Source organism: Gopherus evgoodei, chromosome 13, assembly GCF_007399415.2.
Source record: "Gopherus evgoodei ecotype Sinaloan lineage chromosome 13, rGopEvg1_v1.p, whole genome shotgun sequence".
NCBI lineage: Eukaryota > Metazoa > Chordata > Testudines > Testudinidae > Gopherus > Gopherus evgoodei.
Window position 1 is genome coordinate 21,399,408 of NC_044334.1, and position 26,995 is coordinate 21,426,402.

General features: G+C 42.3%; 1 protein-coding gene across 2 annotated transcripts in view; it reads right to left on the minus strand.

The window, feature by feature from the left end:
* Window positions 1-18,764, minus strand: part of LOC115661140 (sodium/glucose cotransporter 1-like) — a 60,936-nt gene extending 42,172 nt beyond the window's left edge. Inside the window, exons 1-2 of one of the 2 annotated variants that reach the window (XM_030583347.1) lie at window positions 18,583-18,764; window positions 2,901-2,972 (exon numbers count right to left, since the gene is read on the minus strand). In XM_030583347.1, coding sequence (XP_030439207.1) covers window positions 2,901-2,969 — 69 coding nt within the window. In that variant the 5' untranslated portion in view covers window positions 2,970-2,972; window positions 18,583-18,764. Of the gene's footprint in view, window positions 1-2,900; window positions 2,973-9,484; window positions 9,511-18,582 lie in introns of those variants that run through there. The other variant, XM_030583348.1, reaches the window with a different exon arrangement.
* Window positions 18,765-26,995: the final 8,231 nt, after the last annotated feature.

Consider the following 26,995-nt stretch of genomic DNA (forward strand, 5'->3'; position numbering starts at 1 on the left):
AGCCCTCCAGAACAGTATTGTTAATGTAAGTGTTTAACTAGGGATTTGAGCGCTCGCCATGCCTTTTGCTTTTATCTTACCAGGTGTTGCCAAGGGTGGAGAGGAAGAGATTTCCTGTTAGGTCACAAAGTGAAGGAGCTCACAGGGAGGAGGCAAAGATGGTTTTAAGCAAATGTTAGTTAATCCTAGAGACAATTTTGGCAGTACAGGATCATCCCCTCTGGCCTCTGATATGCCTCTACATGGACAAGAGGTTTAGGCAATGTAAAGCTGGCTACACTGCTTTATGTCCCTGGGCAACTCCCCTGTGTTGGGGAATTCCCAGCTGCCCCTTTACGGAAGCTTCAAGTCCCCTTTGTGGCTTTAGAACAGTGCAAAGAGGCTTACCCAGGGCTGAGGGTCTGACCCATGGTGTTTTTGTGTTGTAGACACTGGGCCGGATTCCCCACTGCCTTGCACCTTGAGCCATTATTTGCACCTGTACAAGATGATAGTGTTTTACACTCACTATTCATAGGTATAAAGAACTAAATGAAGCGCAAAGCAGCAGAGAATCAGGCCTAGTGCATTTAGTCAGGCAGGCAGGCAGAGGTCCTGATTCACCATTGTGTTTGTTATCCAGTTTCACAGCAGAGTCACTCCGTTGATTAAACAAAACCAAATTTGCCTTAAAATAACTCTGAGATTCTCAGTTTCCCAATGGTTTCTATTAGTAGCTGAATGTTCTCAATCCTAATCTACTCATGAAATCCTCCTCCTGCTTGGAAAGAAAATGCTCTAACATGAAAATGGAAATTCCAATCCTGCCCCAATTCAGGCAACACTGAATGGAGACACTGAGCAGGAATTTTTGAAAGCTGTTCTGAAAATTCCTACAGTCAGTAAATATTTATTTAGTTCTGTAAGGCCCCAAACCTGCAATTGTATCCGTGTGGACAGAGCCCTGCATCAAATCCCACTCAAGTGCAAAGGTCCTGTCACATGGGTCCAACTTCAAGATCAGGGGTAGGTTTTATAACCAATCATTAAAGTTTTCCTTCCAAGATGAACTGCAACGATGGTCACGAAAGTACCATATTAGTGACATTCAGAAAACGCATCTATCACAATCTGGGATGTAATCCAGACTAGTGAGAGGTTGCATCACCACCTGCTCTGCAACCTTAGGTGCCTCACTATGCTTTGCTGCTGTAGCTCTCAACCTGGCCCCTCATGAACAGCCAAATAGCATGCACGTCACACCCCGATGTCTTTTTATAGCTGCAGCCTTCCAGCTACACATGAGCCACACTCTAGCTTCCAGCAGCCTTGGTTACTACTTGCAAGGTGATCCCAACACACTCCCAGGTCTGAATTTTCCCCAAAACACAAGCATTCTGCACTGCTCAGCCCTCTCCTGGACAGTCACGTATTAGAGGTCCATTGCCCTGTAAGGAGCCAATGTACAACAGTTTGCTGCTTTAATTGGAGCTATCAAACAATTCAGTTTAAACACAACACTGGATTGGTTTTGATTAAAGAATAAATATAGTTTATTTAACTACAAAGAGACAGGTTTTACGTGAGCACAAGTACAAGGTATTAAAAAGTCATAAAACACTTTCTAATGACTACACTTAAACTAGACTTGGTTCAAGGTAAAATCCTTCCCACATGTTCCCAGCAACATCGCTGACCAAATTTTAAAGTCAGGATCTCTCACAAAGTCCAAAGGCTGATTCCTCTGAATTCTTGGGTGAAAGAGACAGACAGACAGAGAGGGAGAAAAGAAAGCAAGAGGACCTGGGGCGTTTTGCACTCCATTTTTATAGCCCAGTCACCCTCAGAAATGCATTTTGCTGAAATAAAGTTCCTTCAAGCCGTGGAGACGGATGCATGAAGTCTTATGGTGAAAGAGGTTCCCTGTTTGTTAAAATGCTGCCAAAGGATGGCCACTCAACTGGTGATTGCCAATCAACTTTGATCACACCTGGCTAAAGGCTTCAGCTTGTCTCTGAGAAACAGGTTTACCTCCCTCCCCAGACTTGTCTGGTAAACACATTTCAGCCATAATTTCAGCCTATGTTCATAACTTTACATACAGCATTGTTACATATATTTCATCATGATATTATTGGCCAACAAATTATTCGTTTTCAGATGATAGCTCACAAGGCGTATTTTGTATAAAGATTATTACAGTGGTGTGTAAGGTGTGAATACATGGATGCGTTCAGTCACAGAGCCACATTTATTTCGAAAGATTTCTCCTTTGCCAGGAAGTCTCATTCAATAGAGAGATTGTGACCTAATGCAGAGAGCACTGGACTAACACAGGAGACTTGGATCCTAGTCTCAGCCCTTGCTACTGGCCTGCTGGGTGACGTTGGGCAAGTCACTGCACCTCATAGAATCATAAAATATCAGAGTTGGAAGGGATCTCAGGAGGGCCTGTAAATCACCTGTCTGTGAATCACTTTCCCCATCTTAAAACAGGGACAATGACACTTACCTCCTCTACAAAGTGGTTTTGGAGCTACAGCTGAAATGTGCTGTATAAGTGCTTGGTACTATTATTATAAATGTAAACTCTGATTTGTTATCAGTAATTTATTATGATCATTCCAGGGTTCTCTAATTGCAATGTTACAGCAAAGGACTAGATTGCACGGCCACAGTGAAGGCAATACAGCACCCCTACAAATCAATTCCTCCCTGTACCTTGTACCTAACAGCAATCACCTCACATGAGCCAGGCCCTCGACCAAAAACATTAGGGTCCAGAGAGGTAGTAAGTACAAAACATTCAATAAATAGTGAAAGTGATGTGCAGCCAAACGTTACATGTGGACTAAAAGCACACGTATGCATGCGCACGCGCACACACACACACATACACACAGCGTATAATACGAACTCACCGGCCACCACACCATTTTACGTCCAGCCAGGAAGAATCCTCCCACTGTCCCTCGGTTAGACAAGAACATGGCCTGGAAAAAGAATGACTGGTTAAAATTTTCAGCTCTAACAAGCAAACTATGCCCGATGGCATAAACAACCAGGGCATCAATGAGAAAGAGGAACCAATATAATGCCAAGAAAGATTTTGAAGGGAGTAGCATGACCTGACAATGACTGAGCAATGATTCTTATATCAATCTATAAATTAACCATCAGGGGTGCCTCTATGTTTTTTGTTGACTCAAGGCAGTCAGGCAGCCTTTGGTGGCATTTCTGCAGGAGGTCTGCCCCGGTCACACGGATTCGATGGCATGCCTTGGGGGGATCTGCCTGTCACGCGCCTTCTGCATACCCACCGCTGAATTGCCACCGAAACCACAGGACCAGTGGACCTCCCGCAGGCATATCACCGAAGGCTACCTGACTGCCACTCCCACAGCCCCCCGTGGCTTGCCGCCCCAGGCATGTGCTTGATGTGCCGGTGCCTTGAGCCACCCGTTAACCATTGAAGCTTTATTGGTTCAACTTCCATTACATGAAGCCTGCAAAACCCAAATCTAAACAGCGCACATGTTAAAATGCAATGAACTATAAATAAAATACAAGAAATGCATCACTAACCAAAGGCCTTGCCTGCAAACTGTCACTCATAGGAGCACTCCTTGAGGTGAGCAGGCCTCAAAACTGCTGATGTAGCGAGTTTTATGTCCATGTACTAGAGCTGCCATACCTAGCTTTCTTACTCAATACTAGCATGCTCCAGTGTTTCCCTGCAGGAATCTACTGCATGGCAATTTAATCTTTCCTGTTCTGATAAGCTCATCAAGATACCTGCACTTATTAGCCTTTCTTCACTTCCACAGAGTAGCAGTTAAGAATTACTTTCCTCGCTCTCATTTTATATGTCAGGAGTGACTTTATGGGAAGTTTCCCTCACATTTTTCTGACACAAAACCCTTTGCAGACCATGGGATTCCCATTCCTTTGGATCAGGCCCAGAGAGGGCATGAGCAAAAGTGAGCCAGAATGCAAACCCTAATATAGATGCAAGAAAATGAACAAACAGGGACATGTTTCACTACACACAATAGTTGAATCAATATTTGTCTAATGGAAAAGGACAACATTGGTGGAGAGACACATTTAATATTAAGCTTCTTAGCAACTATTCTAAACAAGTAGAAACTTCAATGCTCCAGTGCCTGACATGCCACCTACCAGCCCTCTTCTGACCCAGAAATTTATATTACAAAGAATTACAATCAATAACAAATTACAATAACCATACTTCAGGTCAGATTGTACCTTTAAGGCATAAGCCTGGTTCCCTCCCAGAGCTCCCCAAGATGCAATGGAGGCATTTCTGCCACAACACTCCTTACAGGAGAGCATTCTGCACCCTTCTGAGTCAATGAGCAGCTTGGCTGCTCGAGTGGGCTTTTGGTGGGGGGGAAGACTCCTGGTCCTGCCTCCTCCCCATTCTTCCCTGGTCCTTTGAGGTTGCTTACGCCCCAGGGTGCACTAAGAAGAAGCAGTGCTCTCATGAAAGGTATGGGCCCTCAATTGTGTTTTGTTTCTGTGGGAGGTGGTGGGGGGAATAAATAGACTGTCTGGTACAGGTGCAGGTACTTCACATCTTCAAAGTGCTGAGCAAACATTAACTAGTTCATTAGTATCAAAAGTTAATCACTTCTCAAAACTCTGTCAGGCTGCTAGTGTGGAAGATTTTGTCTGCAGATGCCTTCTATGTTCTATGGCACGGACTCCTGGGTTATTTCAGGGGAGTGCACAGGTCACTGAGGGGCAGGTTTCCCTGACTCATTCTGTTAACTGCTGGCTCTTTCCTCAAGAGACTAGCAGAATTTTCCCCAGGGACAGTCTCTGATGTCTCTTCTGATAGAATACAGACTCTGTTCCTGAAAGGGATATCAGCTCTTTGATCTAGTGACACACAAGTGTTTTCCACTAAGGTAGCATTAGTACAAATACTATCTGTCCTTTTCCTTTGAACTGCTTACAGCTCAGTCCAGTACTCACCCTCCTTCCTACCACAATCAACCCCACTGCAATCCCCATTTACCCCACCTCTCGCACTTCACTCCAATTCCTACGTCATCATGAATTTCCATTGTGGTTGCCTCTGCTCCAGCACCCTGTCCCTAACCATCCACCACCATTACCATCCCATTTCCACCTCCACCCCTCCTCTGTTCTTCACCAGGTCCTCACCTCTATTCTGCTAAAAACTGCACTTCACCATTATCCTGATCTCTGTCTGTTACAGCTATTCCCCTATTCCATTTTGTTTCCCCAGACTCCATTTTGTTTTCTGTTCTCCTGTGGCCGCCCTTCCCTGGCTGTTAAGTTGTTTACCAGGGCCACTGCCCTTCTCAAAGGGAGGGCCCCTTAAGTTGTTTAACAAGAGCCATTGCCCTTCTCAAAGGGATGGCCACTTGTGCTGCATGCTAAGTGGGACCACTGCCCTTTTCAAAGGGTTAGTCCTGTTATCACCTCGTTGAACCTGGGCTTGGTGTAGGGTAGGCAATGTCCAGAGCTGCAAGGCCTTTTGTGGTTTTAAGATCCTGGGCATGAGTCATAGTCTCATGTGTTCTTGAGTCACCTATTGCACAGGACTATGTCCAGGCATGTCTCTGGGCTTACCTTCAGTTTTTCCCCTGTGCCCCCTCCCCTGTGACAGAGGGAGCCTATCAGGATTACTGGTGGGAAACTGCCCAAGTTTGCCTTTAAAACCAGACATTTTTGAAACACACCTCAGAAAGGTTCCTGCATTGCTGCCTGGTCTGATCAGCCAGGGGTTCTGGGGGGTCCTTTCTCCGCTCTCGTTTTATTTTTGAGCGTACCCCCGTTTTTGAACCCCCCCCCCACGAAGAACGAATTGCTACCTGAGAGATCTCCTGATTATTGAGACTGTACCGAACCCTCCTTGCCTCTTCTGATGTTGCTGCTGCTTCTGCCTTTGCTGCTGCCTTGGGGACTGGTAAGAATCCCTCTGTAAAACTTTCTATACTTTTATTTTATTATTTTAGCTGCTGGCTCTGTTTCCCCAGCACACAGACTCAAGCTAAACCTTGGTCTGTGTCTTAAAACCTCTCTTAAACTACAGGGCTCTTTGCCACTGCTAAGCTCTGCTCCTGTGGGCTTTGCCTTGGGGCTCTCTGCTTTCAGCTGTATCCACCGCTGTAGCCACCATCCCTTGGCTTCCTTGGGAGCTGGGTCCTGGATACATACCACTCTGCCCTCTGTAACCTCCCCATAGCATAAGGTGCACCATAGGTCTTGTTTTTTTTTTAATTTAATAAGTCATAGTTTGTTAAGATTGTAGAGCTTGTAAGTTTCTGTGATATTTGTTGTGTTGCCTAATTGTTGGTTAAGATAAGTTTAGAAAATCATTGCCTGGTTGTATTCTGTAGCTGCTTGTCATTTTATATAAGTTTGATAAAGTTAGGGGATAGATAAGGTTTTTACTATTTGAATTTGTCTTCCCACTGCCCCAACCCCCCCCCCCCGAGCTCCCCAGTCACTCATTGCAGTCTCTCTGCTGTTTAAACTTGCAGCCTGTCTGCTCTCTGTGTCTCCCTGAGTTTAAATCTCCCTCTGTAGCGCCTCTATCTTTGGTTTCTGCTCCACCACGTGCTCCTCTTCCCCCATCCCCTAACCTCATTCCTCTACCACTGCCTTTCTCTCTCTCTCTCTCTCTTTTAATCCCTTCCCCCACGTGTTCACCCCGCTCCTACTGCTGCCAAACCTCAATTGTATTACTGAAGTCTAGCATAAAACCCCATTGGTTACCCTTTTTCTCTCTCACACACCTCACATTTTATATTTACACCACTGTGACACATTTTTACCTAGAGTTGTTGGTTATTTAACACATTTTACCCATAACTGTTAGTTGGTTATATGCTGCTGTGACACACCCTTTACCTAGAAATTGTTAGCTACCTGTTACATTTATACTTCAGTGTTAGTTGGTTACCAACTGTATTGTACCTCACTGTATTGTACCCCACTATTGAAACCCCCTATACTATACTAAAAGAACTCCCTCCCCAATTGCCTACCTTAACAAACCCCATACCCCTCACTATTAAATTTTCCCTGTTTTTGCATTTTCTTAATAAAGTTTATTTTGCACCCCACCTGTGTTGTAATTGCTCCCCAAGATCCCATATACCTGCAGGCAGGGACAATCTCCATCCATCAACCATCTCCTATAGTCCCTTCAATACTACAGATATCCCTCCTTCACCCTCACTCCAAGCCCCATCTATGTTATCCTCCACCACAATCTCATCCTCTTCACCCCCAAGCCAGGCTTCATACCAGGTCCTACTTCCCCAGTGAATCCCAACATAATCTCCATCCTGCCACTTCTTAATCCACCCCCCAATAAAGCAGCAGGCAATTTATACATTTTAATTTACAAAGCCATTTTCCTAGAACCCAATAAACTACATTTTCATTAAGAAAGAAAAATCCAGACGTACCCATATTCCCACTGCCAGGGTTACCAAGAAATAGATGACTATGACCAAGATGTCTGCAGCGTTATTGATTTTTGTGGAGGAGTCCATCCTGCTTGCTTCTTCGGCTCCCTTCCTTCTCTTATCCTTATATCGCCTTTTGCAGACTTGAGATAACAATAGACCCGTTATCCCCTGCCGTTTTGTTTAATATTTAACTTCAGATTCACTTATTTCCTATGGGGTGCAAGTTGAAGCCGGTGCTTTTTCTTGAGCTGTGATTCCCACCAAAAAACTGCTCCCCAAATACAACTGTTGCAGTTTTCATAGGCAAAGGAAGTCCCCAGTTCACATCCGCTGCAGAAGGTGCTCACTGCAGTTGTAGCCCAAGAGCAGGCGTCTGAGAAGCAGTGAGCTGTAGAAGGAGTGGCGTGGACATAACATACTCGGCGTATGCACCTCCCTGTTTGTGGATATTTTTTCAGCAGTAAATCTGGTCATGGAATGAATTATTTCCTTAAGAACAGGATGCTTACCAACACCAAAGGAAGAGTGACCTGACAGTTAGGGAAACACCACGGTTCTCTGAGCTGACACTCCTGCTACGCTGTCCCTCATTCCAGCAGGAATATATAATGGAGGTACAGCCCAGGATTTCTGGGAACAAGTCACTTTGATCTCTTACAGCTAAATATTTACAGATGTGTCTGAACCATAAAGAACTGGCTAAGGAACTTGCTGGACCGTTAATGTTGATTTTGAAAAGTCTTGGAACCCTGCGGAAGTTCCAGAAGACTGGTAGAAAGCTAAAGCTGCACCAATATTTAAAAGGGACAAACTGGATGGCCAAGTCATCGTAGGCCAATCAATCTAACAATCAATCCTTAGCAAGATAATGAGTGACTGATATGGTACCCAATTAATAAAGAATTAGAGGTGGATAATATAATTAATGCTAATCAATATTGGTTTATGGAAAACAGATCCTATCAAATTAACTTGATTTTTTACCTGCGATTACAAGTTTGGTGGATAAAGGTAACAGTGTTAATATAATACAATGGCTCTCAAACTTTCCAGACTTACTATACCCCTTTTAGGAGTCTCATTTGTCTTTTATACCCTGAAGTTTCATCTCACTTAAAATCTATTTGTATACAAAATCAGACATAAAAATACAAAAGTATCACAGCACAGTAATACTGAAAAAGTGTTTGCTTTCTCATTTTTACCATACAATTATAAAATAAATCAACTGGAATATAAATAATGTACTTATATTTCAGTGTACAGTACACAGAGCAGTATAAATAAGTCACTATCTGTATGAAATTTTAGTTTGTACTGATTTCACTAGTGTTTTTTATGTAGCCTGTTGTAAAACTAGGCAAGTATCTAGATGAGTTGATATGCCCCCTGGAAGACCTCTGTGTACCCCTGGTTGAGAACCACTGATGTAATATACTTAGACTTCTGTAGGCATTTGACTTGATATCAACCACATTTTTATTAAAATCTAGAATATAAAATTAACATGACACATATTAAATGTATGAGAAACTGGCTAACTGATAGATCTCAAAATGTTACTGTAATGAGGAATCATCATCAAGCAGATGTGTTTCCAGCAAAATCCCACAGGGATCCGTTTTTGGTCCTATGCTATTTAACATTTTAATCAATGACCTAGAAGGAAACATAAAACCATCATTGATAAAGTTTGTAAAAGACTCAAATTGGAGGAATGATAAATAATGAAGAGGACAGGTCACGCATAGAGATCTGGATCACTTGGTAAACTGGGCACAAGCAAACAATATGCATTTAAATACGACTACAGGTAAATCTACACATTCTAGGAACAAAGAACGTAGGCAGTACTTAAAGGATGGGAGACTCTCTCCTGGGAAGAAGTCACTCTGAAAAAGATTTGGGGGTAGTAGTGGATAATAAGCTGAGTGTGAGCTTCCAGTGCGACACTGTGACCAGAAGGGCTAATGCAAACCTCGTACGCATAAACATAGAAACCTCAAGCAGAAATAGAGAAGTTACTTTACCTCTCTATTTGGCACCGATGTGACCATTCCTGGAATACTGCATCCAGTTCTGGGGCCCACAATTCAAGAAGGATGTTGATCAATTGGAGAGGGTTCAGAGAAGAGCCATGACGACAATTAAAGGACTAAGTGACCTTATAGTGGTAGACTCAAGGTGATCCATTTATTTAGCTTAACAAATACCAGATTAAGAGTTGACTTGATAACCATTTATAAGTACCTACACGGAGAACAAATAGTTAATAATAGTCTCTTCAATCTCTCAGAGAAAGACAGAATGTGATCCAATGGCTAGAAGATGAAACAAGACAAATTCAGACTGGAAAGACGGAAATTAACCATTGGTACAATTTACCAAGGGTTGTGGTGGATTCTCCATAACTGGCAATTTTTAAATCAAGACTGGATGTTTTTCCTAAAGATCTTAAAAGGGTCTGTGGGGAGTTCTATGGCCTGTGTTATCCAGGTCAGACTAAATAATCACAGTGGTCCCTTATGGCCTTGGAATCTACGAATAAAGTTGAGATTCAGACATCAACATCCCAGAAGTGAAGACAGTTCAGACTGTTCAGAACTAGGGGTTTTGCTCTACCCACTGTCACCAATTATCAAGTTCTAATTCCAGATGCCAATGGCACCAAAGTTCAGCAGTGCTTAGGTCCGGTCCCATCTCCAGTTATTTATTCTTTCTTGGGCTTCAAAATTAAACCAAACAAAATGACTTGATGCAAAAGAGAACTCAGATGTGGGGCAGGTTGTGACTCAGTTTCTAAATCAGTCAGAAACAAACCATTAAAAGGGAAATTTCCTCTGGAGATTCCTGTGATCATCTCTGATTGAGCAGGAGGTGGGTATCACAGCCGTGATCAGAGGAGTGCAGGAAATGTAGGCAACAGGCACAGGCAGGAGCCATTGGCTGGGGGAGGCTGTACCTCCCCAAACAGCCAGGCATGGCCCTGCCCACACTCCGCCCCCAGCCCCACCTCCTGCTTCACACTCTGCATGCAGCTCTAGTCCCCCAGTGCTGGTTCCAGTTGCACCACCCACCATCCTGGCACTCCCGGGCTGGGGGAGGGCTGCGGCTGTGTGCTACCCACCCTCCTGGCACTGGCGGCTAGCCTCCCCCAGCCTACCCACCACCCATGGGCACAGGTACAAGAATTTCAGGGCTCTGGGGGTATTTGAAAAAGTATTGTCTCTACCCCCACTTTGCCCCACGCAATCACAATTCATTTACAGTTCAGTAGGCTGCCTGCCAAAAACTGATTGCCTCATGGCATTTATCCTAAGCAGTACATACACAGCACAATGGACTTGATTGTGATCTTATACTGGTTATACATCATTGACTAGTGGAATTACTCCAGATTTTCAATAGTGCTTGGAACCCTTTCCAAGGTATAATTGTTCTACGACAGTTAGCCTTTTTTCCTGTAATTAGTAGCTAAACAGGAGAGAGTGTCTATATCTAAGAGATCATCTGAAAGAACCATTAATCTGAAATTATAGTGTAAAAGAAGAACTCCATCTTTCTCATCTAGACACTGCAATGCAATTTAAACACCTACAAATTGACAAGTTGCTGTCCCCATCTCTTCTTCAGCAGAGACCTCAGTTTGTTCTATAAACAGGTTGTGAAATTCCTAGTTTTAAATCCAGTAGGGAAAAAATAATCCTAAAAGCTGGTGAGCACCCACAATTCTACAACATTTTGTAAACACAACCTCTCTTGTTGTCTGCTCCAGAGAAAGTGGTCTTATTTACTAAGCCTACTCACCAGGCAACAGTTTGTCTAAGGTAGGCTGTAACATGAATTGTTTCATTTTCACTCATTCTTAATTCATGAATTGAATTCCTGTTTCAGCTCGTGTAGCCACAACTCTGACAAAAGAAAATAGGAGGTTGCTGGGCCTGATTCTCCACTGCCTTTCCCACTGAATTGTCATCCACCCCTGTGCAAACTGTCACTAAAGAGACTATAAGATGCTACTATTGGTATAAATGACTGTAGACTTCTGCTTTACACCCACTGCACACACTTTGGCCAGGTCTAGATGATTCCACAACATGCAAAGACAGGAGAGACTCAGACCCCAAGAATTAATAGTCACACAATTCACATCTTTACCTGTGGCGGCTGTATTGGTTTGGTTCTGCTTTCTCCTTGTCAGGTACAGATGTAACTGAGAGACTCATTACAGAGTGTCAGGAAAAGACTGGCTGTGAGGTAATCACAATACTTGTGCCTCCATATCCTCATACCAGCAGTTCAAATGGAATCCCACAGAGGCGTACTCAGCAGAATGTCTGCACTGCACAGCCTTACACACACAGTACAGACAAAGTCAGCCTGTGGAATTCACTGCTGCAGGTGATCTGACACTCAAGTACTAGCTGGTTTAAAAAAAAAAAATCTGACCAACAACAACGTTTGCATTTATGTATGCAAAGACAGGAGCAAATAAAGTTCATGCTGCAAAGTGGGAGCTTCTTAGCAGGGGGCAGGAAAGAGACTTCCTCCCCACACTCCTGAACAGGGCATTCACAATTAGCTAGGTCCATTACTGGACATTTTCATCTTCCTGAAATACCAGCTCCAAAACTAGGCTCTACTGCAGGGGTGAGCAAACTTTTTGGACCGAGGGCCATATCAGGGTTGTGCAACTGGATGGAGGGCTGGGTACGAAAGGCTGTGCCTCTCCAAACAGCCTGGCCCCTGCCCCCTATCCACCCCCTCCCACTTCCTACTCCCTGACTGCCCCCCTCAGAATCCCAACCCATCCAATCCCCCTGGTCCTTGTCCCCTAACCATTCCCTCCCAGGACCCCTGCCCCCATCCAACCCTCCTGCTCCCTATGCCCTGACCCCTATCCACACCCCCGCCATCTGACAGCCCCCCCGGGACTCCCACCCCCTATCCAACTGCCCTTTGCTCCTCATCCCCTGACCACCCCCTCGCAGGACCCCCTGCCCCTAACTGCCCCCCGGGATCCCACCCCCTTATCCAATCCCCCTGCTCCCTGTACTGACTTCCCTCCCGACCCCTATCCACATCCCCGACCCCTATCCACATCCCCGCCCCCTAACAGGCCCCCTGGGACTCCCACTCCCAACCCTCCCTGCTCCCCATCCCCTGACAGACCCCCCAGAACCTCCATCCCATCCAACTGCCCCCTCCTCCCTGACTGCCCCCCAACCCCCCTGCTCCCCACCCCCTTACCACTAGCAGGGGCTCGCAACCACGACACCCGGCCAGAGCCAGCCGCATTTCCCATGCTGCCCAGTGGGAGCAGCGGACCAGAGCGCGGCAGTGTGGCTGTGGAGGAGGGGAGACAGCCAGGGAGGAACCGGTGACTAGGCTCCCCGGCTGGGAGCTGAGGGGCCGGGCAGGATGGTCCCGCAGGCCAGATGTGGCCTCCAGGTCATAGTTTGCCCACGTCTGCTCTGCTGAAAGCAGGACACCAGACTTGAGTGACCAGTAATTGGATTCACCATGGAAAATCCTACATTCCTTCTTATGGGCCCATTTCAACTTCCTTTAAGTCAAAGAGACTTTCCATTTATTTTAATGGAAGTCGGATCATTCTCTATAGATTGTATACAGCAGTGGCTCTCAAAGCCAGTGTGCTGCTTGTTCAGGTAAAGCCCCTGGCGGGCCGGGCCGTTTTGTTTATCTGCCGTGTCCGCAGGTTCGGCCGACTGCGGCTCCCACTGGCCGCAGTTTGCTGCTCCAGGCCAAGAGGCTGCGGGAAGTGGCACGGGCTGAGGGATGTGCTGGCCACCCTGCCTGCAGCCCCCATTGGCCTGGAGTGGCGAACCGCGGCCAATTGGAACAGCGATCGGCAGAACCTGCGGATGCGGCAGGTAAACAAAAAGGCATGGCCCACCAGGGGCTTTCCCTGAACAAGCGGCGGACTGGCTTTGAGAACCACTGGTATACAGCATAACATGCAGAACTGGGTAACAGTCCTGAGTCCAGCCTATGCTGACTGCTTCTCTCTGGACTCAGTCTGGTGGATGCTAATCCATCATGGAGATGACACACTCAGGATTCGATTAGCTCTCGCCTTGCACAGGTAGGGAAGAGGGTACAAAAAGCCACCCTGTGCCCTGTGCCTGTTTACAGGTAGCGATAATGGATTTTTCGCCTATAACTGTAAAGACAGAGAAATTCTGCATTCTCCATCTAGGAGACAAGCTGCCAGCATGCTTGTCTTCTGAAGGGGAGGGAGGGAGCACAGCCAACCTGGCTTTTAAATGCTGGAAGGGAGATTTTTGGGTGAGACAACCTTTATGAGCAGCTACCTAATTCACAGCCATGAAAAATACAGCAAGGACTGTGAAATCTGGTCTTTTGTGTGCTTTTCCCTCTACTATACCGATTTAACAGGAGAGACCAGTTTCTCAAACTGGGGGTCCTAATGCGAAAGGGAGTTGCAGAGGGATTACAAGGTTATTTTAGGGGAGATTGTGTTATTGCCATCCTTACTTCTGTGCTGCCTTCAGAGCTGAATGACAAGAGAATTGTTGCTAGAGAACTTGCTGGGGCCTTCCTTGAACCAGAAGATGTTTCTTTAAGTTCTGAAAAGGTCATAGGGCCTGGTTTCATTTAAGTCAAAAACAAAACTCCATGGATATCACTGGTGCCATATCAGGCTAGTGATCATAAGCCCTGGCACCATCAGAAGCCCTGGCACAGTGCTTCAGTGCCTCATATTTCTGTTTAATAACAAAGGTAAAGATTCTGAAAAGCTGAGAGGAGACACTGGATCAGGAGTCTGCAGAGCAACATTCAGAGAACTCCAGCCACTGGTAAGCTTTGGAACTTGCTTTTAACATTATTTTAAGTCTGCACCAGTAGTTATTCTTAATGTACACATTCCTAAAAACATAGACATACAGTGTGTACATTCTGTGTACATTAAGAATAACTACTTAATGTAACCTAACCAAAGAGGAAGATGCATGGAATAGGCCATTATCTGCCACCCCCAGATAAGGAGGGAATAGCTGTGTTAGGAAGAACCAGCCACTGAAAGGATGTGCATTTTGGTGAGCTTGGGTGTCCCATGCCTGCATGCAGGGTCGCTCTTGAAAACTGGCCTCTGGGTACTTGGCAACAATATTCCTAAATTCGCTCTGGTCCTTGTTGAAAGGAGCTCTCACTTTGTAGGTTTCAGCTGGGAAAGCGCCCAAACTAGTTTAGGACTAAATTCATCCCCTAGCTGTCTAGCTAAAGCAGTAACTTCTAGATTTCTAGCTAAAGCAGAAATACTTTTTGTTGCTAGACCAGGAGTTCCTGCTTATTTTAACCTACAGTTGGGTTTTATAAAATAAGAAATGAGGATTTAGGATTTTTTGAATTATTTTTTATATAGTCTGTAACTGTTCCCTGAGTCTCTCCATTGGGAGAGGTACCTCAGAGGCAGAAGCTGTACAATTTGAGGAGTAAAAACATTTCTGTATAATTTTGGTTAAAAAAAAAATTCTACACAACCAGCTTAGGATAGCAGGGACCTTGACCGAAACAGCCTCTGGTTTGTGAATAGTGAAACTTTCATGGAAGTTAGTGGTTAAAAGTAGGTGAAGATAAAATGGCAGGCCATCTATATTTCACACCATCTACTTTATTGCTTTTCTCACTGCACTCTTTTGAGGTGTCAGTACCAAAACTTCTGCATTCCTTGTGCAAGTTACACGGCACCCCTTTGGCACATCCACTGAATGCCCTATTGAAGCAAGTTAATCTACTTACATCCTGTTTTCTAACAAATTTACATCTGATATGTAATGTAAACCATCACTAGTTTAACTGCAGAATCTGGCCTATTGTGTTCGTGAGGAATTTTTTCTTCACATCTCAGCTTCTCCTGCTTCATCCTGTAGTGAAGTCAAGAGCCCGTGTTTAGACATTACAGGCTACTGGCATAAAAGTTATTCTGATGTAACAAATTCAGCATTAGGACTTCACTTCAGGATCAAAACGGAAGAGACGATTGGGAGTAAGAGAGGATTCACTGCTTTAAACACAACTGATCTCTTTCTGGATATTTGAAACATACCCCAAAATTATTAATCAGTGTGAGAAAGTTCTATTTCCTGGGCAATAAGAAAGGGGGGAAAACATAATAAGCACTTACCAGGTGTAAGAGAAAGCTACAGCTACCGGTAGCAAAATGGCTATTATAGTAGTACTGCAGCTGTTTGGCTCTGCCAAATTTAAAAGATCAGCCACAGAAAGGAATGCTGAGGGCAAAAATCCTATAAGAGAGCAATGCCGAGGAGCGGAGATTTAGTGTAAAACTAGGAAGTCACTAATGGAATGGGGACTGCTTTGATCTTATGTGATAGTGGCAGCTACAACACTAATGGATTATTCGCTCAGCTCTATTAACCTCTCTAAGCCCAGCTGAGTTTATGAGAGCTGCTATTAGTGTTGTCTGCATCATTGGAGTTTTTATTTTTTATATATATACACATTTCGTTTCATGAGCCTTTTTCTGTCATAGCACAATCACAGTAAAAGTTAGGCCACTGAACTTTAATTTACCCTCTTTGCTCTTAAAACATCAAGACAAAAATATCACTTTATTCCACGTGTACATATAATATGGGTGTTAAAAATTGATGTTTTATTAATATAGTCTGACAATTTTTATTTTATGCCTTAATCTTCCAAATGTCATGGGGGAGAAAATATGGGGTTTTTGTTTGTTCATTTCAAGCAACATAAGAACATATATTGTAATCCTGTGAACCAGAGGCCCCCTCAACTAAACCTTGAGTATTCCTGGGAACGACACACACTTCTTTTTTCTTTTTAAAAAAGAGAGCAATCAGTTAAACACCCATTCCGGAGAATAAGTCTGGCTGTGCTATAAATGCCACTATGTTTTTGTAACCATGCTGTGACGCTCTCATCAGACCTGGTTACAACAAATACAGTTGAGTTGGTTTGGTTTGGTTTGGTTTGGTTTTTTTAACAATATAACTGTGTCTCATCTGTGTTTGTGCATCAACGCCTATTATGCTGCCTAATTCTGTCAGTGCATTTTAGGAAAATGCAAGCAGTTATTTCAAACTGCCTCAGTAGAGAACTGAAATCCTAGAGAACATGCACACAGAGCAGGATGAGCAACGCATGAGGAGTGAACTCTAGAACGTTGCTCAGAGAACTAGAGAGAAGGACTGGCTAACCTGGTTACTCAAACCTAGTAAGGGAGTCCCACCTACATAATAAAACAACATTGTTTTGGTTACAGGAAGAAAATCATGTGGCAGCCTAGGCCACTAACAAGGACATGATTAGCTGATATGGATAGTAAAGAACCATCTATATCACTAACTAGTTTCAAAGTTGATTAAATGTTAAAGTGTAAATGGGATGTAATTCAGCTAATGCCAAGCCAGATGCTTTACTAATTTTTGGACCCTGCCACAAAAATATCACATGATCTAGTTCAGGGTACCTGTCATGTGGACATAGTCAGATCTGTTTAATGATGTAAGAAATAGTTATTACTTTTCTGATTACAATCATTCTTTTTTGATCGTCATAACTTAATCATGTTCAACTTCTCAGCAACCTCCATCATAGTTACAAATTGAGTTTGTCCCCTTGATATGTGGAAGCAAATTTTTAACCCTACAACTGGCCCCCAGAATTGTATGCCAATTTTTGAAACATGTAAATACAGTAGTTAGTTCCCCACTGTGTAAATCATGCAGAGAAAAACAAACATGCCTGTATTTTTGTGAGCACAGACATTTACATGTGCAAAAATAGATGCTTAGAATTTGAGGTCAGTTCTGAAAATTTGCCCCTTGGTGTGTCTGTTGGACAATGTGATCCATAGCAGTTTGGCTGGCGCTAGTCATGGCAAAAACATCTTTAGAAATGGTTTCTCTCCTTTCTCAGTGTTTGCTATGCTGCATGATAAGTAGGAGTTCAGAGGAGAAATAATCCCATCAATGAAATGGGTTTGAAGTCATGGAGAAATAGGGGAGGTTTTGAGCAGTAGTGCTTGTAGGGTTGGATTGTATATTATTAAATAAATTATTTATAGGATTAAACTCTCAAAATATATGTCCACTCTGATATGGGACTCTAGCAAGACTTGAGTTTCTGCTGAGCCATCAAAAATAATCATGTGGCTGCACCTCTGGAAAGCTGTTTCTTTCTGAAATTATGGCATTAGTTTTGTTGGCAGTAATTTAAAAAAAATATTTTATGGTAGGAAATGTTTGAAGTCTAAGGAAAGTGGAAAATGATGGCCAAAATTAATAGATAGCACTTTTCAATGCTCTTCATTAACTAAAAACAACAATTGAAAAAGCTGTTCTTTCACTGTACTTTTTTAGGGAGTAAATTCTGTTACAATTGTGTAAATTTGGAGTAACTCAGATAACTAATTGGGGTTATTCTGGATGTACATGAAAGTAAATGAGAATGGAATTGGGTCCTCTCCTATCATAACGCTGTGTATGTCTTCCCTAATCTGAATTTCTAGGGACCACATGGAATGAGAAAGAATTTCAGTCTCTTTGCTCGAGTCCAGAATTTCCCTACTGTGCTTGTCTTACCTTAACGATAAACTGAAATTTGTACTGTAGCCACTGTTCTTCGAATCTGGAAAGATTACTGAAGAGGGTGAATTTTGAATATGGCCTATAAAATATAAGCCAAATTGTGCTCTCAAGTATCCTGAAATAAATCCGGAGTAACTCTGTTAAGGGCAGTGGACACAAGGCCAGTATCCCTTGGGCAGGTCATTTTCACTACATCAGCAGCTTTCCTTCCCTTACTATTTTTTTTTTACTCTGTTAGTTTATAAGGTGCCACAGGATTCTTCGCTGCTTTTACAGATCCAGACTAACACGGCTACCCCTCTAATATTTGTCTCCCGCACACAGTAAAACATTTCTAGCTCATATATTCAGTTGTGCCTTCAGCCAGCAAAACCTCTCTCTATTGTTTCAAAATCACAGCTTTCTCTCCTCCCTTTCTCAAATTCCTTCCTATTCAGAAAACAAAGAGTTATACTAATCCTTAATCTGATTTAAGAGAGCCAGAGAGAAATGCGGAGCATTTCACTTACCTCCTCACAGCCAGGTTAGCAGGGAGCCTCCACCTCTTCAGTTCATTGGTACAAACGTTCACATCCACTAGAGCTTCCCAGTCTCTCCTGTGACCCTTTTTCACATCAGTATCTAGCTGGAGAAGCTGGACAGCAGCTGCAGAGGCATTAAACCAAAAGCCCAGGTGATGGAGAAAATTTGCTTGTTTCCATTTTCTTCTTTAAAAAAAACAAAACAGAATCACTTGTCTGTGTCCCCTGGAGTGAGACAGGGAGGTGTTTAGTGATCACACAGAAATAATAGGACTGAGGGAGTTTTTTGCTAGCTGTAGTGGGAGGAGTCAAAGGCGGAGAGCTTTTTTTTAAATCAACAGAAGGTGGGGGTACACTAGAGTTACCACCGGGCTGGTATTTGACCAGCCTGGCTGGGTTTTTATTATGGGCTTGCCAGTTACCAGGAAAAAATATGTAATCTGCCAAGGTATTTTACATGAGTCTAAATATTTGCTTTATCATCCCAATGCACTAGGATATCTAATGTTAAAAGTTTGTGTGCCTAGCTAAAGATGCTGCAGTGTTCCCAGTTATGCAGTTTAAGCAATAACAGATCAAAACTGTTGAAAATACAGCCGCTGGCTGCCCACTAAAACACAAGCACACTAGGCATGTGTGAGAGAGAGATTAAATCAGAGTGAGTAGACCTATAATGTTATCAATCTTATCTATATGTTTTGCCTCTCTAGACGGAGCTTGGATTGTCACACGTGCTCTCCAATGGAATAGCTGGGAATGTGCTGCTGCTTAGGAAGAGGAAAGACAGTGCTGGAAGCATGCTCTTTGGAGCATTTCACTTTCTCCTCTTTGCTCTGTCTGTCTGCTAGACAGGTCTCATTGTATAAGGAGCTAGGTCGCTGTTGTATTGCACATACATTATATAATACACATGCACGTACACACACTGTACTGCATACTTTACCTATGTACGTACACACACACATTTTACTCTTCCATTTTTTTCTGCAATTGGACAGACATGCAGGAAATCAGCACCAGGCTAGATTAGTGATGATTATTTTTATTGATCATTTTATGTGCATATTTCTTTCTAAGGCAGTGATGCTGTAGTACTAGACTCCGCTTACATACATTTTAGAACAGTTCCCTCAAGAGAGAACAAAATTCAGTTTAGGTAAGGGGGGGATATGATAGAGATCTATAAAATCATGACTGGTGTGGAGAAAGTAAATAAGGAAGTGTTATTTACTCCTCATAACACGAAAACTAGGGGTCACCAAATGAAATTAATAGGCGGCAGCAGGTTTAAAACAAACAAACAAAAGAATGCATTTCTTCACGCAATGCACAGTCAACCTGTGGAACTCTTTGCCAGAGGATGTTGTGAAGGCCAAGACTATAACAGGGTTCAAAAAAGAACTAGATAAATTCATGGAGAATAGGTCCATCAGTGGCTATTAGCCAGGATGGGCAGGGATGGTGTCCCTAGCCTCTGTTTGCCAGAAGCTGGGAATGAGCGACAAGGGATGGATCACTTGATGTTTACCTGTTCTGTTCATTACCTTTGGGGCACCTTACATTGGCCACTGTTGGAAGACAGGATGCTGGACTAGCTGGGCCTTTAGTGTGACACAGTATGACTGTTCTTATTTGAGAATACATTTATTTTTCTGTTTGTTGCATTTTTCCTTCTCTCTCTCTACTTCACATGTATTTTCTTCTTTGACTTTCCTTCCACTTTGACATTTTCTCAGTGTTTGTCCCTTTTACATCTATAGAATTGACAGACCATTGCACTTCTTTCACAGATAGTCATTGTCCAATATCAACACCTTACAATCTTCCATTTACATGAAATAAAGAATTTCATTACCATGTTAATGCCTACATTAATAAACAAGGACAATAATGAGTAGGATAATTACCTTTTCTTTAATCCTCTGGAGCTGACCAGAGAGACTTCTCATAAAGATGCATACAGCTTATTAGTAGCCTCAGAGACTATGTCGTCCTCCTGCCCAGATCAGTAAGACCTTTTCTTAGTCATATTTCACCACTGGTACCTCTCCAGTGGAGATAGCAATAGCGGAAGCTGTAGTGTAGACAGGACTTGGGAATTTTTAACCAGCAAGTACAGCTAGACTACAAGGTGGTCCTGTCTACATTACCACTTCCACTACTGGTCTCACCAGTTGAGCTGCACCATTGATGGAGTTTTCAAATGTAGATACGGCATAGAAGCAAGCGTATATAGAAGCACAGAAGCATATAAATAAAAGGCAAGCATTGAATTGCAGAGTAAAAGGGACATTTCCCCCCAAGCTGTAGGCTTTGTCTTCTTCAGCATTGTTTATATCAGAAAGGTTTGCCAGTACAGCTATACCAGCAAACTCTCCTAGCATAGACACAGCTTCTATTGGGGGCAGGGAGAGGGGGAATCCTTTTCCCCATATTACTTATACCAGTTCCCCAAACAGAATATGTTATGCCACCTAAAACACTTTTTTCCTGTATCATTGCATTTACATTAGAGCTCTTATCAGCATGGAAGTGTCATAAAAACAATCACATCCCAATCAACATTGTTATACCAGCAAAAGTTTTAAGTGTAGATCTATCAAGTCTTAGTAAAAATTATGATCACTAACATAAAATCCTGGGAGATTATTGCTAGAACTTTTAAATATTGCAAGGTACATGTGTATTAAAAGACAATGAACAGTTTTGAAATCTTACTCTTAATTAATTAGCCTCTTACAGTTGGTATGGGTACTTCCACCTTTTCATGTTCTCTGTATGTATAAATATCTTCTTACTGTATGTTCCATTCTATGCATCCGATGAAGTGGGCTGTAGCCCATGAAAATTTATGCTCAAATAAATTTGTTAGTCTCTAAGGTGCCACAAGTACTCCTGTTCTTTTTGCGGATACAGACTAACATAGCGGCTACTCTGAAACTAGAAATAATGTTTTGCTTTTAGTTTTCGATATTCCTTTTCCTTCCCATTGCACACAAGGCATTTCAACTACAATGCCAAGGGAATGCAACCACAGAAGAGAGTCAAAAAGTCAATTTCCAGATATGTGAAAGGACAGTACATGGATAAAGGAACCATAAAAAAGTGTGCAGGTTAATCTGCTGTTCCATAAAGAACAAATACTGTAGTTATTATAGAAGCTGTCACATCACTTGGTACTGTATCCACAATAGTACATTTGAGAAGCAGCACCTATAACACTAACCAATTTTCAAATAAATTATAGTATCATCTACAATGCTCCGTAGGATCATCTTTCAACATATTTTCTTCAGATTGTATTATATACAATGTTTCTCCAGATTGTGTTATACACAGTGTTTGCTTTTGAACATTTTAGGGAAGACACACAAGGGTAGGAGACTGAATATTAAAAATGAAGCAGTTGAGGCAAATCAACATTGTGGCAGCTCTCTGGTAACAATTTTAGTTTTGTTGTGACAGTGCAACAGTATGGGCACTATTCATATCTCCCCAAATGTTCCCATATAAACTCATCTAATACAGGCAAGAAGGCATTCAGATTCCCGTTGCTGAACACAATCAAATCTTTCCCTCAGCTCTACCTCCTCCTGTAAACAAGAAGTCTTCACTATGGCATTGTCCTTTTGAATTTATTCCATCATAGGCACTCCTGCTCCCACAATAATTTTAAGGAAGCCGTAGATGGCTCTTTCAGGTGATTAAATGCTTAAATGAATCTGGGGTATTGAATAACCACAAAAACCATCTATTGGTAGTAGATTTCAGCGTTATAAAATGTTATTCAGAGTGTATGCCCAGATTAAAAAAAATCCCTAAACCCACAATACAGGTTGAAAACTCTTTGTCCCTTGAGATTGCTGGAAGATTCTGTGCTGCTACCTTCTTACTCATTCCATAAGTGTCATTTTGTGGGGGTGAGAGTCAGGGTGAATAACTGTTTGAAATTGCCATCTATTTAGGATGATGCAACTGGCCTCTTTCACCCACCCTAATGCCCCCATGTAGGGCAGGCCAGAATTTTACCCATATTGTCAATAAGAATTTTGGTGTCAGTCTTAAGGGGATAATGTTTAATTAGCAAGATGTAACTGAAATCCATCTCTTGTTGTATATCTGGTATGCAGTATGACAGGGTCCATACTTGCCCAAGTATTTCTTCATCTTTACATTGCCGTTCATTGACCAAAGTTGAATCCTTGCTTGTTTACTGTCATGTTGGGGAGGTATAAGTTTCTCAGGCAAATCAAAATTCAAGAAGAATATAGAATTCATATATGTTTAGTTTCATAAAATAGAAATATGTTAGAAGTAGTATTAAAATCCAGTAGGGTTTTTTTAAACTTATTTTCACTGACTTTATTGCACGTAACAAGAATAAAAACAGTATAAAGACCAGAGGTATCCCCTCACTTTGCCTTTTTTATATTGCAAAAGTTAGTTACAAATAGTTTCATTTCATTCAGCTTTCTATCTAGTATCCTCTTTTTAAGGAGTAATTTGAGCTCTGGATTAGTATACCTAGAAAAGCCTGTGATTTGTTTTTTAGCACATGAAGAATTTGACAGAACATTTAGAGAAAAATACAAGTATCTGTATTTTTATTTTTAATCATTTTTCCTTACATGAAGTAGTCTGAACAGAATCAGACATAGGTGACTGGATTCTGATATTTATAACTTTCAGTGATATTGCTGCTCTGATAGCACTGATTTCAAGATAAGGAAAGACTGCATGAATGTCCTTTCCTGAAGGTTGTATCTGCCTGCCTTCAGAAGGTGGGATCCCTGTTAGGCTGAAGTTTTTATGCCAGTCAGGATTTCACATTTAGGCCCTGATCCTGTACCATTAAAGTCAGTGGGAACTTTGCTGGAGATCAAGTCTCACTTAGTCTCACTATCGGGTTTGACAGTGAAAGGCCAATTTTGAGGTCTTGGAGCTAGATGTCCCACATGGTACTGCTAATACTATCAATAGGCTAACTGGGATGTCCTTTCTATTTCTGTATCTTGAAATCAGGTATCCCATGAATAAAACTGAAGATAAAGCTGTTTCTCTGAACTGAATGCATCTGTAGATCAATGACTATGTTGAGTAATTTTTTTTTTTTTGCATCTACATCTCCCAGTCATTGAGTCAAATACCAGACCAACATTCACCACCGTAGCCAAGTCTACAGTAAAAAGCATTAAATCCTGCAGCAGGTGGAGGCTGGCTTAGAGCTCTGAAAGATATACTGGCTTTAGCTATGAAGTTTACATAGCAGTTTTCACTTATCATAAGTTTCGTGATACATGATACAAGTTTAAGTACATCAGAAGCAGGAAGACTGCTAAACAACCAGTGCGGCCCCTTGATGATCGAGATACGAAAGGAGCACTTAAAGATGATAAAGTCATTGCGGAGAAACTAAATGGATTCTTTGCTTCAGTCTTCACGGCTGAGGATGCTAGGGAGATTCCCAAACCTGAGCCGGCTTTTGTAGGTAACAAATCTGAGGAACTGTCACAGATTGAAGTGTCACTAGAGGTGGTTTTGGAATTAATTGATAAACTCAACATTAAACAAGTCACCGGGACCAGATAGCATTCATCCAAGAGTTCTGAAAGAACTCAAATGTGAAGTTGTGGAACTCTTAACTAAGATTTGTAACCTATCCTTTAAATCGTCTTCGGTACCCAATGACTGGAAGTTAGCTAATGTAACGCCAATATTTAAAAAGGGCTCTAGAGGTGATCCCCGCAGTTACAGACCGGTAAGTCTAACGTCGGTACCGGGCAAATTAGTCGAAACAATAGTTAAGAATAAAATTGTCAGACACGTAGAAAAACAAACTGTTGAGCAATAGTCAACATGGTTTCTGTAAAGGGAAATCGTGTCTTACTAATCTATTAGAGTTCTTTGAAGGGGTCAACAAACATGTGGATAAGGGGGATCCAGTGGACATAGTATACTTAGATTTCCAGAAAGCCTTTGACAAGGTCCTTCACCAAAGGCTGTTACGTAAATTAAGCTGTCATGGGATAAAAGGGAAGGTCCTTTCATGGATTGAGAACTGGTTAAAAAAGACAGGGAATAAAGGGTAGGAATTAATGGTAAATTCTCAGAATGGAGAGGGGTAACTAGTGGTGTTTCCCAAGGGTCAGTCCTAGGACCAATCCTATTCAATTTATTCATAAATGATCTGGAGAAAGGGGTTAAAAAAGTGAGGTGGCAAAGTTTGCAGATGATACTAAACTAGCCAAGATAGTTAAGACCAAAGCAGACTGTGAAGAACTTCAAAAAGATCTCACAAAACTAAGTGATTAGGCAACAAAATGGCAAATGAAATTTAATGTGGATAAATGTAAAGTAATGCACATTGGAAAAAATAACCTTAAGTATACATACAATATGATGGGAGCTAATTTAGCTACAACTAATCAGGAAAAAGATCTTGGAGTCATTGTGGACAGTTCTCTGAAGATGTCCACGCAGTGTGCAGAGGCGGTCAAGAAAGCAAACAGGATGTTAGGAATTATTAAAAAGGGGATAGAGAATAAGACTGAGAATATACTGTTGCCCTTATATAAATCCATGGTACACCCACATCTCAAATACTGTGTACAGATGTGGTCTCCTCACCTCAAAAAAGATATACTGGCACTAGAAAAGGTTCAGAAAAGGGCAACTAAAATGATTAGGGGTTTGGAGAGGGTCCTATATAAGGAAAGATTAAAGAAGCTAGGACTCTTCTGCTTGGAAAAGGGGAGACAAGGGGGGATACGATAGAGGTATATAAAATCATGAGTGATGTGGAGAAAGTGGATAAGGAAAGAAGTTATTTACTTATTCCCATAATACAAGAATTAGGGGGTCACCAAATGAAATTAATAGATAGCAGGTTTAAAACAAATAAAAGGAAGTTCTTCACGCAGCGCACAGTCAACTTGTGGAACTCCTTACCTGAGGAGGTTGTGAAATAACAGTGTTTAAAAGAGAACTGGATAAATTCATGGTTAAGTCCATAAATGGCTATTAGCCAGGATGGGTAAGGAATGGTGTCCCTGGCCTCTGTTTGTCAGAGGATGGATATGGATGGCAGGAGAGAGATCACTTGATCATTGCCTGTTAGATTCACTGCCTCTGGGGCACCTGGCATTGGCCACTGTCGGTAGACAGATACTGGGCTAGATGGACCTTTGTTCTGACCCGGTACAGCCGTTCTTATGTCAGAAGCTTCATGATTAGCCACATGACATTCTGATAAGTAACCTGGAGAAATGCTGGCTTAGTAAAACTACCATTAAGTGGATACATAATTGGTTAAACAACCACAAACAAAGTGTAGTTATTAATAGAATGGTGTCAGATTGGAGGGAGGTCTCAAATGGGGGTCCACAGGGATCTGTTTTGGGTCCAGTATTATATAACATCTTTATGGATGACCTGGATGTTGAAGAGAGAACATACTGATCAAATTTGCAGATGACACAAAGCTAGGAGGCGTTGCAAAGACTTTGGAGGATAGAGCTAACATTCAACAAAATGAAATTCAGCAAAGACAAATGTAAGGTGCTACCACATGTACAAATACAGAATGGGGGATAACTGGCGTGGTAGCTGCACTGCTGAGCAGGATCTGAGAGCTGTGGTGGCTCACAATCTTAACATGAGTCAACAATACAATGCTGTTGCAAAAAAAAAACAACAACAAATGCAATTTGGTTTATTTAACAGAGGCATAGCATGCAAGTCACAGGAGATGACAGTACCGCTCTGCTCGGTACTGGTTAGGCCTCAGCTGGAGTACTGCGTCCAATCCTTCTCACCAATGTATAGAAAAGAAGGAGAGAAATTGGAAAGAATCTAGAGGTGAGCAACAAAGATAATCAAAAGGGTTGGAATGCAAAGCAATGAAGACTAAAGGAACTAGGTATGTTTAGTTTGGAAAAGAGGAGATTAAGGGGGAGGACATAATAGTGGTCTTCAAATACTTGAAAGGCTGCCACAAAAAGGATGGAGAAAAGTTGTTCTCTTGCCACAGAGGGCAAAACAAGAGGCAATGGGTTCGAACTATAGCATAGCAAATTAAATCTCAGGGGAAACTTCCTAACTGTAAGAACAGTAGGACAATGAAATAAACTGCCCAGCAAGGGTGTGGAAGCTTCTTCACGGAGGTTTCCAAAAGAAGGCTGGATAGCCATCTGTTTTGGATGGTTTAGATCCAAACAAACTCTGCATCTTGACAGAGGATTAGACTAGATGATGCTTGCCATCCCTTCTAGTGCTATGGTTCTCTGATTTTATAGAAACATGAGCCCTAACTCTTTCAGAGGAAAATATCTGTGAACAGAGATTGCAGGAAATAAGGTAAAGAAATGTCATTCTTTGTAAAGCACCCAGCCTTCAAAATTAC